This window comes from Cottoperca gobio, unplaced genomic scaffold (genome assembly GCF_900634415.1).
Source record: "Cottoperca gobio unplaced genomic scaffold, fCotGob3.1 fCotGob3_405arrow_ctg1, whole genome shotgun sequence".
Taxonomy (NCBI): Eukaryota; Metazoa; Chordata; class Actinopteri; order Perciformes; family Bovichtidae; genus Cottoperca; species Cottoperca gobio.
Genome location: NW_021166991.1, coordinates 126,816 through 143,798, shown reverse-complemented (window position 1 = coordinate 143,798; position 16,983 = coordinate 126,816). Strand labels below are relative to the sequence as shown.

The 16,983-nt window shown below is 43.3% G+C and overlaps 1 protein-coding gene across 1 annotated transcript; it reads right to left on the bottom strand.

Moving 5' to 3' along the window:
• Positions 1 to 15,900: 15,900 nt before the first annotated feature.
• On the bottom strand, positions 15,901 to 16,751 carry LOC115005935 (C1q-related factor-like). The gene is made up of 2 exons (XM_029427926.1): positions 16,262 to 16,751; positions 15,901 to 16,187 (listed from the first exon to the last, which is right to left on the bottom strand). The coding sequence occupies exons 1-2, from the start codon at positions 16,749 to 16,751 to the stop codon at positions 15,901 to 15,903; spliced, it is 777 nt and encodes a 258-aa protein (XP_029283786.1).
• Between the last annotated feature and the right edge of the window lie 232 nt (positions 16,752 to 16,983).

Below are 16,983 nucleotides of genomic sequence, written 5' to 3'. Positions count from 1 at the left end.
ATTACCTGTTCTCTCTCGTTTCAGTTGGTTACTTCCTGTCCCCAGGTGTTCCCAATCTGTTGGTGTCTCCACCTGTGTCTCGTTACCCCGCCCACTTCCTGGTCTATATAGTCTGTGTGTTTTGTTCCCCTCGTTGCCAGTTCGTATTCGTACCTCCGTGTCCCAGTGGTTGTCCCATGTCCCATGTCCCATGTCCCATGTCTCCTGTCTTCCTGGTTTGGCCTGATCCTGTGGCCCGGCACTGCCTTCATCTACTTCTTGCCTATTGTGTTTGCCTCGATGACTGCCTTCACTAGATCTGTTTCTGAGTTGTGCATTTGAGTCCTTTTTCCCAGTGTTCTGGTTGTATCGTTAAACTAAAGTTACCTGTGTGTCCAGTTATTTATCAGGATATCGAAATAAAACGCATTTTAGTGACAATAATAAAAGTTTAAACAACAAACTAATTTTGACAACCACACAGGAACGTTAAAGATTCAAGATATTTATTAAAGTCCAGCAGTTCTGCAGTTCGGCTTATATTAACAATTACAACATTTAAAATAATTACAACTTAAACACGTGTTTAAGATCAGATTGTGATTACAGTTAATAAAAAGACTGTTTCCACCTCACGGTGAGAAACACACACCACGTTCTGCATCGACACTAAACGTTAGCAATCATGTCATACGAGTGCAGCTCCCAGATATTACTGCTGCAGCATGTGGCTGATTATGGAACTGCAGCTCCCAGATATTCCGTTCCGTGATCAAAGTTTCATCTAGAAGAGCTGGCAGGTTGAACTTCAACTTTTTGTTTCAAGTTTCTAATTTGTCTTTTTGGGAGGCCATAGAGTTACATAATTATTACTTATTACTTCTTATTACGAGGAGCCTCGGTGTGAATGTCAGAAGGATTACAGAAAGAGACTCGAAGAAGAACTTGTTACATGTTGGAGCAGAACTGAACTGAGACAGCACTGATGCTCGCGTCATCTTTCACCTTCGTTAACATGGCGAGGTATTTGTGCTGCGTTCATGTGGTGTCAGAATGATCGGGACAAATGAGACTGGAAAAATGAACACGAACGTATCATCATGAGTTTTCTTTGATCCATGAAGCACATCTTCTCTGGAGCGTCCATGATGTTTCCACATTACGGCGTAAAGCTCATGAACACACCGAAGTCAGAAGAACAAGGAGAAGGGACCATCAGAGGCCCATGAACGCACCGCTGGCCTCGGTGCAGGTCTGCGCTCTCAGAGACAACTGATTGGTTGTAAAATCTTCTGTGTCTTTCTTTAAACATACTGAACTTTTGAATGTGTCGTGACTCTGCGACCACATTAAGATGAGGCGTTCACACACACTCTGCTGGCTGGGAGCTTTCAGCTTCACTTTACAACAACCCTGATGATGGTCAGTGAAACTGGAATCCAAACTGCTCATCCGTTCACTTTTGAACCCCCGGATGATTCAGATTTGGGCATCCCAAAGATGATTGCTTACCCAGCTCGATGACTCACCTCCTGCTGCCACTGCTTATCCGCATTACCCGTCTGTTTCCACGGACCGGAGCAAGCTTAGTGTCCATTATGGAGTCTGTGGGGACGCAGCTCTGCCGCAGCCACGTACATTTGATGGGGACATTAGCGAAAGGCAACACGTCATTACATGACCATTTACACATAATTACCCACTTAAGAAGACCCCATAGGACAGAGCTGCATAGCACGGGCCATTTACACACCCCGTGTGTGTCTGTGACCGCGCTGTGTGTGTGTGTGGGAAGGTGTTTGCACATATGCTCCGGCCTAATAGTCCATCTGACACATGCCTTATGGTGATGTTCAGAAATAACCATCAAAATGACCCAAGTGCCTCTCTCTCATGGAAACACACTCTCTGTTCTTCTGTCGCCTGGCTGCCTCACACACACGCGCACACACACACACACACACACACACACACACACACACACACACACACACACACACACACACACACACACACACTCTCAGAGGGAATGACTGTCCCAGGTGGAGAGACGGAGAAGATGTTGCAGACTACAGTCTCTGCTCCACCATCAATGGGACTGTCGTGTATTCATCTTAAAGATGTTTAGTGATGTTTGTCACAGTTAATTCAAGTAAGTCCATGACTCCATTAACAGCAAACATGAAGGACTTTAGCATGTTTCTGCATGAATAATAAAAGTGTTGAGGTGAGACCAGACTGAGACAAACAAGCTCTTCTTTAAGGTGTGTAAAGTATAAAACTAATAAATAAAAGAAGATATCTCAGGTCCGTCCATCAGGCTTCAAGTTCTTTATATTTGTATATATATTAAATTATTATAATGTATGAGTGTTATGCTCTTTTAGTTCAGAAGAGATGAACCTGTAACTTGTTAAACTGGGAGATCCAAACAGTTTCATCTCATTTGCTTTTCTCTTCTCTGGTTAATTGCTGCTGCTGGAAGTAAAACATTTGACGATGGAGTTTTTAATAACTCTCACCTGCACCGCCCACCTGTGGATGTACTAATTATCACTTACAAAGTATAATTCTACTCAAACCGTACTCTTAAATTGTAAGAACTTTCCATCCTCACTGCAGCTTCACTGGAGAGTTTGGAGAGAAAATGCAGCATGAGACAAACGGAGCGATTCTGCTGCAGGTTTATTAAAAGCATGTCAATCACAGAAGATGGAGAGCCCGGTGACAAGCAGGATGAAAATAAAGTCGTCATTCAACAAGATTACAAAGAGCTGAGACACAGAGGGGTGTGTGTGTGTGCGTGTGCGTGCGCGTGTGCGTGTGCGTGTGCGCGTGCGTGTGCGTGTGCGTGGTGTTCAAGGTGATGCCCTCGTAATGTTTCTGTGGATATTCTGCACTTGTTCTGCCTTCTGGCTGCACGGTGACCCGGCTTTATTACTGCACACCTCTCCTCTGATGCCCCCCCCAAACACACACACACCTCTCCTCTGATGCCCCCACCCCCCCACACACACACACACACCTCTCCTGTGATGCCCCCCATCCCCCATCATGCTTTCTGTCGTGTGTTTGTCGTGTGTTTGCATCCCAGGATGCGTTGAGACCCCCCTGTTTGAGGCTGAGGTGGGACAATGCGGCGCTGCAGGGGGCCGTCTCAGCACGCCGGCCGCTCTGATATTTGGACCGGCAGCTTAGCAGGAGAACGGGGGCGACACGGAGAATAGGCCGGGGGAAGGCAATAAACACTGAAATGAATGTGGAAGTGGGACATTTAGAAAGCGCTGCGAAGGCAAACAGCATTGTGTCATGTCGGGCTGACTCCCCTGTATCGCTGAGATGAAATGAAATGCTTCGCTGTTCCTTTCTCAGACTCCTTTCTTACTTCTGGACATAAACCGTCAGTTTGATATGAAACAGCTGATTCTTTGTTCACCTGTCTGACGAGGCACACAGGTGTGTAGCTGTGTGTGAGGAGGGATGAGTTAGTACAGGCCCTGTCACACAGTTCTGTATGGCAGAAACGTATGCCGGCGCATACGGAATATCGGCAATACGCTGGTGTACGTTGTTGAATGCTGAGGCCGTGAAACCTTTTTGAACATGCTCAAAAGATGTTCACAGCCTCAGCGTTCAACAACGTGCACCAGCTTATTGCCGATATTCCTATATATGACGGCATACGGCGAAGGAACACGCTAGGAATGCAGTTATGCATCTGTTGGGCATTCGTCGAATACGTAATATATGCTAATTTTCTAATTTGTCTCTCATGTGGCAGGTTGCCACTGATAAAGTTTACGTCAGGATCATGAATCGTGACAGCGCCTGCTGACCTGGTCCTGCTGGACACCGGGAAGCCTTATTGACATTTTCCTGGATTCATCCAAACTTTCTATTTCTTTTTTTTCAACACAACATAATTTCTGTCAAATGTTGTATTTGTACTATGTTGTTTATCCTGTACACACGACATCTATTGCACGTCTGTCCGTCCTGGGAGAGGGATCCCTCCTCAGTTGCTCTCCCTGAGGTTTCTTCCATTTTTTCCCCTTTAATTATGGGGTTTCTTTTAGGAAGTTTTTCCTTGTGCGATGCGAGGGTCTAAGGACAGAGGATGTCGTAACCTGTACAGTCTGTAAAGCACACTGAGACAAATGTGTAATTTATGATATTGGGCTATACAAATACATTTGATTTGAATTTGATTTGATATGAGCCAGCAAACATTTCCCTGTGTGACAGGGCTTGACAGGCAGGTACAGAGCGGCTCAGTGCTCCACACACACACACAACATACACACACAACATACACACACAACTTACACACACAACATCCACACACAATTTACACGTAACATACACAGACAACTTACACACACAACATCCACACACAATTTACACGTAACATACACAGACAACTTACACACACAACATCCACACACAACATACACACACAACATCCACACACAACATACACACACAACATCCACACACAACATATACACACAACTTACATGCACACACAATTTACACACACAACATACACACACAACTTACATACGTGTGTGTGTGTGTGTGTGTGTGTGTGTGTGTGTGTGTGTGTGCAGTTAATTAGAAGCACCTCATGAAGTGGACTGTGTAGTTTGTGTCTCATAAAAGCTGTAAAGTCTGAGGAAAGTGCTGCTGCTGCCTTCCACTGATTTTTATCTCTGCAATACTAATTGCTTTGCAGGAGCGTTTATATTTTTTATTTTTCACTTAGAATGTCAGAATGAAATGAGGGCAGAAGAGGCCACTTCTGAAAAACATAAAGTAATTATTGCGATTTGTCTTCTTAATGCAGGATCTTCAGGGAAACACTTTTATTGTCTTTCTTGATGGTAATTAAAGTGACTGAGTTCAGCTGCACGACTTCTAATCTGTGAGTTGCGCTGTCCTTAGAGATTGTTCATACAAACATGAAGTGCTAATTAGCTCAAACATAAAAGTCTGTGTCGATAATTAGGGCAATGGGAGGAATGGCAATTAGTGGAGCAGTGAAGTGACAAAAATAAATACTTTGAGTCGCTTTAACTTTCTTCAGTTTCCACATGTTGAAGCCTTTGTTGCACGAGTGGAAACCATTGTGACTAATGAGGCAGTTTAACATGCAGAGAACATGCTACACTTTAACATAGAAGAAGTGGAAATAACACGAAGAACATCTTTGTGGAGTCAATCAGGATTATAAATCAGAAAATAAAAAGGTACTAAATATACGTTGTGGCGTCAAACATAAACCTGAGTCAAGAGGACAATCACACAAAGAGTTGTTGTGTTTCTAAGTTTGGGTTTCATGTTTTATAACACAGTGTACATCATGTTGAATGTTTAAGGCTCCAACACGTGTTCCTTGTTGAGCGGTGGCCTCTCACCAAGCTTCATGGAAACCAGCATGACACCCTGCTGACAGACACATGAGCTCCTGGAGGTGAGAACAACAAAGTGGAAGATGTCTCCTGAAGAAGACCAAAGAGTAAAAACAATCATCGCAAATGATCAGTCAATTAACATATTATCCCTTTTTCTGCTTGACTAGATGAAAAAATTGTGTATTTATAAGCAGACACACACACACACACACACACACACACACACACACACACTGTCCCTGTTCTCATCAGCAGCTCACCTTGTGTGTGTCTATAAATGCCTTTAACAAGCCGGCTGCTCCGCCTGCGCTCAGTAGAATAACAGGATGCAGAACAAACAGCCTTCCAGCAATTACTGCTTCTGATATATAATTTCACCTCCTCCTGGTTTACAGGCTGCAGAAAAACACGGATAATTCTGCATGTGGATGCGTTATTAACCGCTGGCCACAGGTGCTCCCCGAGCACAGGAGGTAATGAGAGGTGACGCCTGTAAAAGAGGAAGCGTGCGCACACACATCCTCACATGACAGCTCAATGTAATTTGGAGAGTATAATTAGCGGGCTGGACAGCAGCTGGATAACTGGACTATTTATGCTTTTAATAAGGACTTCAGGGTGTTGTGTGGCACAGGCAGGAAGGTCCTGGTGGGATTTTATAATCAAGGACGAAGCTACTCGGGTCTGAATGTAAACAGCAGTGACTGCAGGGTGGTGTGGTGGTGCAGCAGTGGTGCATCATGGGAGTTTAATGTGGTGGTGCAGCAGTGGTGCATCATGGGAGTTTGTTCTCCACAGTTTGTGTAAAGTGTTAAATTCGGCTGCTAACACTTTTAACAGTCATAAAGGGTTTTATCTCTGGTGGTTTGTGCTCCCCGGGGAGACGGGACGGGGACCTTTGGAAAACAAAGTGCTGCACACCTTACCTCCTTCAGGCAGCTGGGTTTGAACCAGAGTCTGGTCAATACTGCACACATGCGCACGCGCACACAGTTGGCTTCTCTTTTGATGAATATATAAAGAGCAACGTCACATTGATTTGAGCGCAGCAGGAGATCTCGTGGGACCTTCTGACTGTGTTTCTACAACATGAAGCTTGTCACTCACAGAGCAGCTCACTGACTCTCTGCTCCTCCGTTAGTGTGTCACACACACATGATTCTCATTAAAGGGGCATCCTGGTCATTAATATTGCACTTCCATAGAGCGGGGTGAGATGAAAAAGAGATTATATCTGAGGTATCTGTAGAGACATGATGTAAAACAAATACACAGATGTTGTGTTTCCTGTTGGTGGGGGGGTGGCCTTGTGTGCTCATCAAGTGAAGCACACACACCAGTGGGATCAGAGACACCTGTGGGATCCCTGGCAGGCTGTGTTCAGGTAGTCTTTACAAGCGAAGGGGAGTTAATGTTGTGTAATATTATTATTTACTGTAATGTGACTTTTGTTCAGCAGTGAGTGATGTAGTGTATCTGACATTCAGGGGATCTTAAAGTTTAAACATGTCTCCTGACTTCAGTGTTTCTAAAGCGTTTTGTTGTTTCCTGGAGTTAAAATCATTAATTTAACAAAAGCCTCCGTAAAGTACAGAAAGATATTTTCCCTCTGATTCTCCATATTTGAGTTATTATATATAAATATATAAATATATTATTTATTATGTTGTTGATGTCCAGCTGATAACAGGAATAATAAATCTGTTTCTGTTCCAACAAAATGTCTCTTTGGATTTACACTGTACAAGTTACCACAGAACAATACAGAACATTATGTTCTGAACATTATCAGCAACATGTGACCACACACACAGACACACACACACACACACACACACACACACACACAAAGGTCAGTCATGTCAGTGTCACCTGGTCATTTCCTCTCTCAGCGGTGAGTCTGCAGCACCTGTCCCTCCATCACTCCCTGTTCCTCCTTTATTCTGCAGCATTACTCTCTGTTCCCCCCTCTCCTCCCTCTCTCCCCCCCTCTCCTCCACCTCTCCTCCCCCATCTGCGAACACGCCTCTGATAACTTATCTTCTCGGGGAAGTGAAAGACAAAAGGAGTGAGGAGGATGCACAGTGTGATATCCATGTGGAATATTTCCTGCACAATCACTCAACATTTCTTGTGTTTGGTTCTAAGTTGTGTTTCCTCTCAACTGTTGGACGGAGTATATATGATGGTGATATTTTGCTGCTGATTGAGAGCAGCTCTCTGCTGCTGTCGAGCTAAATAACATCTCTGCTGAGCGCACTGTCCATATTTTTTAAATCCAGCAGGAGCATGATTTGGAGAGTTTCACACTCATTATCTCTGACCTCCCCGGGTTGAACCTCTCCAGGTTTTAGATTGGTAGAAAAGCCTCCAAGTCACAGCTCACCGGGAGGCTGATTTCACACCGCAGAATGATTTCATACTTACTGGAAATTTGATCAAAATGTCTTCTGTGGATAACTTCAGTGACAAAGGGAGAGATGTGCTGCACAAAGGAGCTTCTCTGCATTGTTTCCTTTAAATATGAAATCATTTTCTTCTTAATCCTTCACAATTAAAGCTGATAAGAAATTGATAAGATTGATAAGAAATGCACATTACATTGAAAACATTCTTATTTTCATTTTGTGTGTGAGTGCAGATGCATTCCTGAGAACATGTAGCTGTGCGGCTGTCAGCGCTGATCTCTGTGAATTGGACAGGTTTTGCAATGAGGCTCATTTGCATAGAAAGGGGACAATTTTTCTCCAAATGTCTGAATATCAGCTGATTTAAATACGTGCAAACATGGCAGGCGCAGCCAGACACTGTTTGCTTGCAGCAGTTAAAGCTGTGAGGTGCTTCCACACTTTCTTGTTGTCTTATTTGTGCAGGTTTAGCAGCTGCAGAAGAAGAACAATTCTTTGGTGAAGCCGCCCTCAGTGTTCCTGTCAGGTGTCTTCAGTATAAGTGCTTTAACGTGGGCCAGATCTCAGCAGTGACCTTGCTGAGTGCAATATATACTATAAGGATTAGAATAAGGCTGTTTGCTTCATATATTTAAGGTCCCTGATGTAAAAAGTCTCAGTGTCAGTGTGATGTGAGTTTACTGTGTGAAGCCTCACAGCTGCACGGAGCTGCAGATTGAACCATCGATCACGTTCCTTCTCTGGCCTCATTCTTCTTCTGCTTTTCTTCAGAAGCTGAGAATGAAGTGCTGCTTTCATGTGTTGTGTCCACAGGCTGCCTCCCTCAGCCTGCAGCCTCCCACCTCCAGTGATTAGCACTAAATTGATTTCACACTCCAGTGATGCTCAGACTGGGTTGTAACAGGAACTGGAAGCAACTGTAGGTCAAAAAAAGCGTAAATAATTAACTTGCAGACAGTTGAGGACACAGAGACTTCCTCCAACCCATCTGCAAAAAGTCACTCGCTTTGCCTGAAAAGTTGCCAAATCCAACAGGAAGTCGCTCAGTGGGATCACAGGACCTCCGGCTGCACAGGTTCACCTGGGGAAAAGGTTTCAGTCCTGGTGACTCGATTTACTGGAGGAGACTGTGAAACTACAGGTCCCAGAATACTGGAGCAGTGATGGAGAAGGAGAAGGTGAAGGTGAAGGAGAAGAAGAAGGAGAAGGTGAAGGTGAAAGAGAAGGAGAAGGTGAAGGAGATGGATGGTGAAGGTTTAAGTGAAGGAAGAAGGAGAAGGTGAAGGAGATGTGAAGGTGAAGACGTTAGGAGAAGGAGATGTGAATGAGAAGTATGAAGGAGAAGGTGAAGGGGATGTGAAGGAGAAGGAGAAGGAGAAGGAGATGGTGAATGAGAAGTAGGAAGGAGAAGGAGAAGTGAAGGTGAAGGAGAGAAGGAGAGGTGAAGGAGATGGTGAAGGAGAATGTGAAGGAGATGTGATTGAAGGTGAAGGTGAGGAGAAGGTGATGAGTGAAGGTGAATGAGAATGAGAAGGGAAGGAGATGGTGAAGTGCAGGTTAAGGAGAAGGAGAAGGTGAAGGTGAAGGAGAAGGAGAAGGTGAAGGAGATGGTGAAGGAGAATGTGAAGGAGATGGTGAAGGTGAAGGTGAAGGAGAAAGTGAAGGAGATGGTGAAGGTGAAGGTTAAGGTGAAGGAGAAGGAGAAGGTGAAGGAGATGGTGAAGGTGAAGGTTAAGGAGAAGGAGATGGTGAATGAGAAGTAGAAGGAGAAGGTGAAGGTGAAGGAGAAGGTGAAGGAGAAGGAGATATAGAAGGAGAAGGTGAAGGTGAAGGAGAAGGAGATATAGATGGTGAAGGAGAAGGAGAAGGTGAAGGTGAAGGAGATGGTGAAGGTGAAGGTTAAGGAGAAGGAGATGGTGAATGAGAAGTAGAAGGAGAAGGAGAAGGTGAAGGAGATGGTGAAGGTGAAGGTTAAGGAGAAGGAGATGGTGAATGAGAAGTAGAAGGAGAAGGTGAAGGTGAAGGTTAAGGTGAAGGAGAAGGAGAAGGAGAAGAAGATGGTGAATGAGAAGTAGAAGGAGAAGGAGAAGGTGAAGGTGAAGGAGAAGGAGAAGGTGAAGGAGATGGTGAAGGAGAATGTGAAGGAGATGGTGAAGGTGAAGGTGAAGGTGAAGGAGAAGGTGAAGGTGAAGGAGAAGGAGAAGGTGAAGGAGATGGTGAAGGTGAAGGTTAAGGAGAAGGAGAAGGTGAAGGTGAAGGAGAAGGAGAAGGTGAAGGAGATGGTGAAGGAGAATGTGAAGGAGATGGTGAAGGTGAAGGTGAAGGAGAAAGTGAAGGAGATGGTGAAGGTGAAGGTTAAGGTGAAGGAGAAGGAGAAGGTGAAGGAGATGGTGAAGGTGAAGGTTAAGGAGAAGGAGATGGTGAATGAGAAGTAGAAGGAGAAGGTGAAGGTGAAGGAGAAGGTGAAGGAGAAGGAGATATAGAAGGAGAAGGTGAAGGTGAAGGAGAAGGAGATATAGATGGTGAAGGAGAAGGAGAAGGTGAAGGTGAAGGAGATGGTGAAGGAGAAGGTGAAGGAGATGGTGAAGGAGATGGTGAAGGTGAAGGAGATGGTGAAGGAGATGGTGAAGGTGAAGGAGAAGGAGTGAGTGAGTGAGTGAGTGAGTGAGTGAGTGAGTGAGTGAGTGAGTGAGTCGTGTTGAGCAATGAAACGCTTCTAAAGTGAAGCTGCAGCAGGAAATGATCCGTTTCATTAGCAGTAACTTAATGCAAATAAATTAATATTTGAATACTTTCATTAGTCACAGGCTCAATCATTGTTTTATGTAATTCAGCAATAGATAGCGACTTAACAGACATTTAGTTAAATGAAAATAGACATTAGCTTCAGGAAGCAGAATGTTAAACAGTCACATTTAGACGCTTACAATGTGTTCAGAAGGTCAAACAATCCTGAGGAAACGACTCTGAACAATAAGTGATGTAAGTGCACCACTCACCAACGTTTCACTTGTTTCATTCTTCAGATAACTTCATAACTTTATTTTGTGAAGCAGCTTCCGATTTCTCCTAAAGATTCTCCGCTTCATGTTGGTGTTCACAAAGTAAACGGAGAAACGCGTGTTGTTGTTGCTGATGAGTACGACCTCACTGTGCAGCTGGACTGAATCATAGCCGCCATGACTGTGACACAAACCATGAATAAAACATTGAGAGGGGAAAGAAGAATCTCACCACATTGTGTGTAATGTAAAGCAAGCTTCCTAAAATAAATCATTCAACAAGCCTTCTTCAAATTGCTTGTAAAGAGATGATTGTATATAAGCACGTGTGATGACTGTCGTAATATTTAGTGGACTGTCCGGCGGCTCCCCGGGCTCGGAGCATTACCGCTGCCATTCATCACAACAACCATCCATCTTCATGCTGCCAATTTGGCAGCTCTCATATTATCAGCTAGAACACAGTGTACAGTACACACAATCCAATGTCCTAGCATCGAAATATGCCTCATGTATGACGCTGATTGTAGGAAGAAAATCACATATTTGAAGCTTTCATGCAGCTCATTGAGGTTTATCAATGTTTTCATTTTCCCATCTATCTATCCACGGAATTCAATTTGCAGCCCGAGCTTGGAGAGCGCTGCTTCTTCCACTTTGGGTAGTCGCTATTGATGCAGGCCACATGCTCCTCTGGCCTCTAGCGAGCAGCCCAATTTTCTATCTATTTACGCCACAGTTATGACCCCATTGATTTCAAACGGCCCCGCTGCCATGCAGGCTCATCTCTGATGCATGCAGTGACAGCGACTGATCAGCGGCGTGGGAGCGGCTGAAAGCTTCCATGGGCCGTATAAATGTGTGCTTTGTCTCCTGTCAGCGGCGGAGCGCGTCCTCAATTATGCCAGTGATAGTTTACTGCTGCAGTCGGGATAAAAGATAGATTTAAATATCAGCTTTGTGTGTTCAGTACGGAGCTGGATTCAGATTAGCTTAGCTTAGCATAAAGACTGGATGTGTCCTCTGAAGTTCATTAATTACTGTTTTTTGGAGGACATCAGTCTCCTGAAGACAGACGAATCACTCCAGCTCAGTATTTAATGCACACGTTAGATCGTATCAAATTCCTTTCTTGGATACACTAATATAAATAAGAGTTTTTCCCAAAATGTTGAAGGTTTTGTTAAATCAAGCCTGACAAAGTGAAGCTTATCACACTGACTGCAGGCTGGATGCATCACAGCACCAGCTCTGTGTCCGGAATATGAAGCGGTTCTGATTCACAACGTGGAAGAACTGCGCTGCAGTGTCGTGATCCTGATGAAGAAGAGTCCTGCACATGTGCAGTGAAGATGTATCTGTATAAAGTGATGCACTGTGTGAAACATCATACTGTGTGTCCGTAACAACAGCCACAGCTCAACCTGTAGCTCACCACCCACCAACACACACACACACACACACACACCCTTGGGGGTCCCTGAGACGCTGGATGTCACTTTGACCACAGGCATCTACTGACTTCTTCTAAATCACACCATCAATACTTTTCTCTGCTCTTTGGGCAGTCTCTTATACTGTAAAGTAAGAACACACGCACACGCACACACACAAACATACACACACACACACACACACACACACACACACACACACACACACACACACACACAGTGAGCCCTGAGGCCTATCTATTGGTATGCAGACAGTGGATCATTTTAAGCAGGGGTTTCACTCGTTATCCTTGAGACCTGAGTCTGCAGCTCTGAGGTCCAGCTGAGTGTGTGTGTGTGTGTGTGTGTGTGTGTGTGTGTGTGTGTGTGTGAGTGTGTGTATGTGTGTGTGTGTGTGTGTGTGTGTGTGTGTGTGTGTGTGTGTGTGTGTGTGTGTGTGTGTGTGTGTGTGTGAGCTGCAGGTCAGTCAGACATCACAGTCAGAGTGTCTCTCTGCTGGAGACACGGGGGAAACATCTTAAATAATATAAGATTATAAGATATTAATTGATGGTTTAAATGTTTGTGGATCCTTCAGACTCTGTCGTCGTGATGTGGACACATTGACGGCTGGAGTCTCTTCTAAGATATTTAATCAGGACTCTGCAGCATCGAGTCTTTCAGTGAAGCACAAAACAAAACTACTTGTTTATGTTTACAAAGAAAATCCTGGTTTGTCTTAAAATAAGTAAGTTTGTTACGTTATTTAGCACGTGCGTGCGTGCATGCGTGTGTGTCATTACACCTTCTCCTCCTCATGTTCTGTATAGGGAGGCTCTTATGTAGAGTAAGTAAATGTGTTGGGTTGAGAGGAAGAGGAGGGTTTAAATAATATTGGTGTGTGTTTGACACAAGGGAGGGTCCTCCTCCTCCCTGTTGCTCCATTATCTCCCCTCTCTCCACTTGATATTAAGACAACAGGGAGGATTACGTCGAGCTACGACGGGGGAAAAGCAAAAAGCAATTTGTCCTGAAGGAGGGATGAAGGAGGGAGAGGAAATGCAGAGCTCAAGTACTCGACTCCACTTTCCTTTCTCTCCAATGACTGTCTCCCTGTGAGGAAACAAAAACAATCAGTTAAGGATATTTGATTTATTTCCCTCCACTGATACAATATCCAGGATGTAGAAAGATGAAGAGATTCTGTGCAGCGACAGTCTGAACGTATCTTCTGTCTCTAAAGGGATGAAAGTCAACATCCATGCTTTTATATACAACCTTACCTCCTCACACAGCAGCGTCCTCATTTGAAGATGATGAAGATGATGGGATAGAAAGTAATGTCAGCAATATCTGGGATAAAGTTTGCTAACATTAGCCACCATTAGCGACAGACACAATACTAGTGAAGAAACAAGACGTGAACAACAACATGTGAACTACGAGTGAGAAACATGAAGATCCTGGAAAATATCAACACATTTACTCAAATGTAGATTTTTAAGATCTCATGTTTCTGAAGCATTAAACATGTAATTTGTAGTCTTCTGAGACGTATTTACTGTAAAAATGATTCATTATTTTATCTTAATTCGAGGTATTTGCTTTCATGTCTGGAAAGGTATGAACAGTTGGAGTTAGGGAGCAGTAGGACGCAGAGAGACGACGGGCAGAGATTACCTGATGAAAGCAGGAGAAGCTCAGGGGAAATAAGAAAGTATACGAGTGCTTACACTTGTGAATAACTGGAGTGCTTCAAAGTAATCTGCTGTGTGTTTACCGCTGTCAACAGTTTACCTTTAAACTCCACATGGCAGCTGCAGTCAGCTGTGAGTGGCGGCTCTGATCAGATGGAGAATCTGATACGAGTAAAGTCATTAAGGATTAGCCCTGCACTGAAACTAGATTTTCCCTTCAGCACTGTTAGGACTTCAGACACAAGTGATCTGCTTTCATCCAAACCCCTGAAACGTTCCTGCTCTCTTGTGTTGATAACATCTTCCACACCTTCCAGAAGGTTCCCTCAATCAAAACAAGCTGGGCGGGTCAAGCCGCCAAACAGGCTGCTAATAACAGACAGGAAGGACAGAGCGCCATCAAGTGTGATGATCAGACTCTTAGCCCTCGTGCCCTTTACCTCCTCCTGCCATTCGGCTGCTGTGTTCTCTTAATGAAAAGCCGGCGGCGGTGCCTGTTCCGGATCTCTCTGTCGGAGAGGACTTCTACACTGACGCTGATCAATAGCCTGCAGAGGAGCAGGGTCCACTCTCAGGCTTAAAGGGGGGTGAGGAGGCCGAGAGGTGTGTTGTTAAATACCTGCACGGTCATCTTGTTGGGGGAAACCTGAATAACCTAAATAAATGAGACAAGAGGAGTGCAGACGGAGAGGGGGGGAAATGATGTTTAAATTAAACTAAAAGGTCACTAAAGGTCGCTGGCTGTAGCTCAGAGGGTTGGACCGCAGACACGTGGACACGCTGCCTGGAAGTCCTGTAAATATATTTTTAATGGTTGTACTTCAGAAAAACATCTTTGAATTTCAATGAGGACACACACAGCTGTAAGTGCAGAGTGTGAGAGCCAGGCATGAGGGGGGGTAACTTTCAGTATTGGTATCAACATTTGGACTCTAATGTGTGAAATCTTCTCATGTCCCTGTGATACTCTCCTGAACACATGAGCATGAAGGAGCTCGTCCCTCTTTAGTGAGGCTGCTGCTGTGCAGTTATACATATATAATATATATATAATATATTATATATATATATTATATATTATATATATATATATATATATATTATATATAATATATATATATATATATATATATATATATTATATATATATAATATATATATATATAATATATTATATATATATATATATATAATATATTATATATATATATATATATATATATTATATATATATATATATATATATATATATATATATATATATATATATAATATATATATATACATATATAAAGAGCCAACTAAAGAAACCGTTGACAAAGTGTATCATATCATATGTATATATAAAAGGTGTCTGATAAAAAACAAGATGACGAAAATGTCAAACTTCAAAATCGTAGTTACGTTGACTACGTCCACTTCTTATATATAGTTTATGATTTCAATAGAGGTGAAAATAGCAGATCATTACAGAAATCTAAATCCAAGACGATAAACGGTCAGACTTTTACTTCCTTGACATGTTAATTGTCTTACTTAAGCGTTTGTTGGGTAAAATAAAAACTAGATATATATAATCTCTAACCATCATATTGTATGTAAAACTAAACATGTTTCGTGTTATATTTTCACAGTTCTGATGTGACATGGGCGCGGCCAAAGACTTCAGCAGCTGATCTCATTCAACCCATCAACTCCAATCTGCTCACTCTAAGTACACGTGTGTTGTAGGGGCACAGATGATGAAATCAAACATATATGAAATGAAAATAGAAATACAGAGACAGGGTAAGCTTGATATTTATTATTAATACTCATACAAATTACATTTATGTTTCATTCATTTGCTCAGCTACATCCACACGAAGCTCGTCATTACTTCGGTTTTTGTGTGAATAATCTTTCCCAGACTACCAGTCAGTGATATTATATTCCCTTTACTGTAAACGCTTAAAGACCTGGGCAGATTACACAGTGAAGAGCAAAAAACTACTGAAGGTGTTGTAGTTCATGGAATCATCAAAGACCACCCTGTTTGCCTGGAGATCCACATACACGTTGTCTCCCACCTCGAGGGCGATGACCACAGCGTTGCTCCCCATGTCGTGGGAATCAGCCCCTGCGGTGTCCCACACAGACGTCAGCCTCTCTCCGTTCTTCATGAGGCTCACTACTGAGTTGGGAGTAGGACTGAGATTGTTGAACATTGAGAATCTAAAGAAATACGTTCCTTTGACAGTCGCTGTGAAGATGCCTGCCAGAATAAAGAGAATGGTGTATGAGCCCTAATTTGTCTTTCTCTGTCTTTCTCTCTCTAACATACACTACCAGTTGCAGCATTGTAGCTGTTTCCAGTGTTGGCGAAGATCCTCTTATACTTAAGTGGGGTATTAGTGGTGAAGGGTCCAATATCTCCATTGCCACTGTCCCTGAGAGTTGCAGAAAAGGCCACCTGATGTGTGCCTGCATCAAATGACCACAAACACACCAGGAGTAAGATTTTATAAAGGGAAGAATTATAACACATCATTACATCCAATGAAATCATTTGCTTTATGTTACCTCCAGTCAGGCTCCGCAGCTCCAGGACTTCTTTTTCAGTGTTCTGCAATTTAGCCTCCAGAAGTGTAATCTTCTCAGCCATGTTTGCCACCTTCTCTCCCACTGCTCCCAGGTTTTGACTTATGGAAGTGAGGGAGTAGATGTCACAGCAGCTGGTTGATCCTGAGCACTGACGCACTTTGTCAACGTTTTCATTAGTTGGCTCTTCACATACAGCGCAGCTGAACGCTAGAATCAGAACTGCAATCTGCTTCATTCTTGTGCTTTTGAAATCTCTGCATCTCTGCAGACTTTCTCTGTCCAGCCTCCCTCTTTTATATGTCATCTGACATTGCGCCAAAACAACGTCAGTTTCGGGAAATACTTATCTGCTTTATTGAGAGAGAGAGTTTCTGTCAATTCAATTCTGTCAAGTGTTTAAAGACGATAATACATTTTGTTATCTGTTCAAACAGGGCATTTATCCGACTGCACTCTGAGGAAAATAA

Coding starts and splice junctions, on each gene's coding strand:
- LOC115005935 (XM_029427926.1), bottom strand. CDS start 16,751: ATGAAGCAGATTGCAGTTCTGATTCTAGCGTTCAGCTGCGCTGTATGT. Junction 16,188..16,261: donor CAGCTACAATGCTGCAACTG/GTAGTGTATGTT, acceptor TTATTCTGGCAG/GCATCTTCACAGCGACTGTC.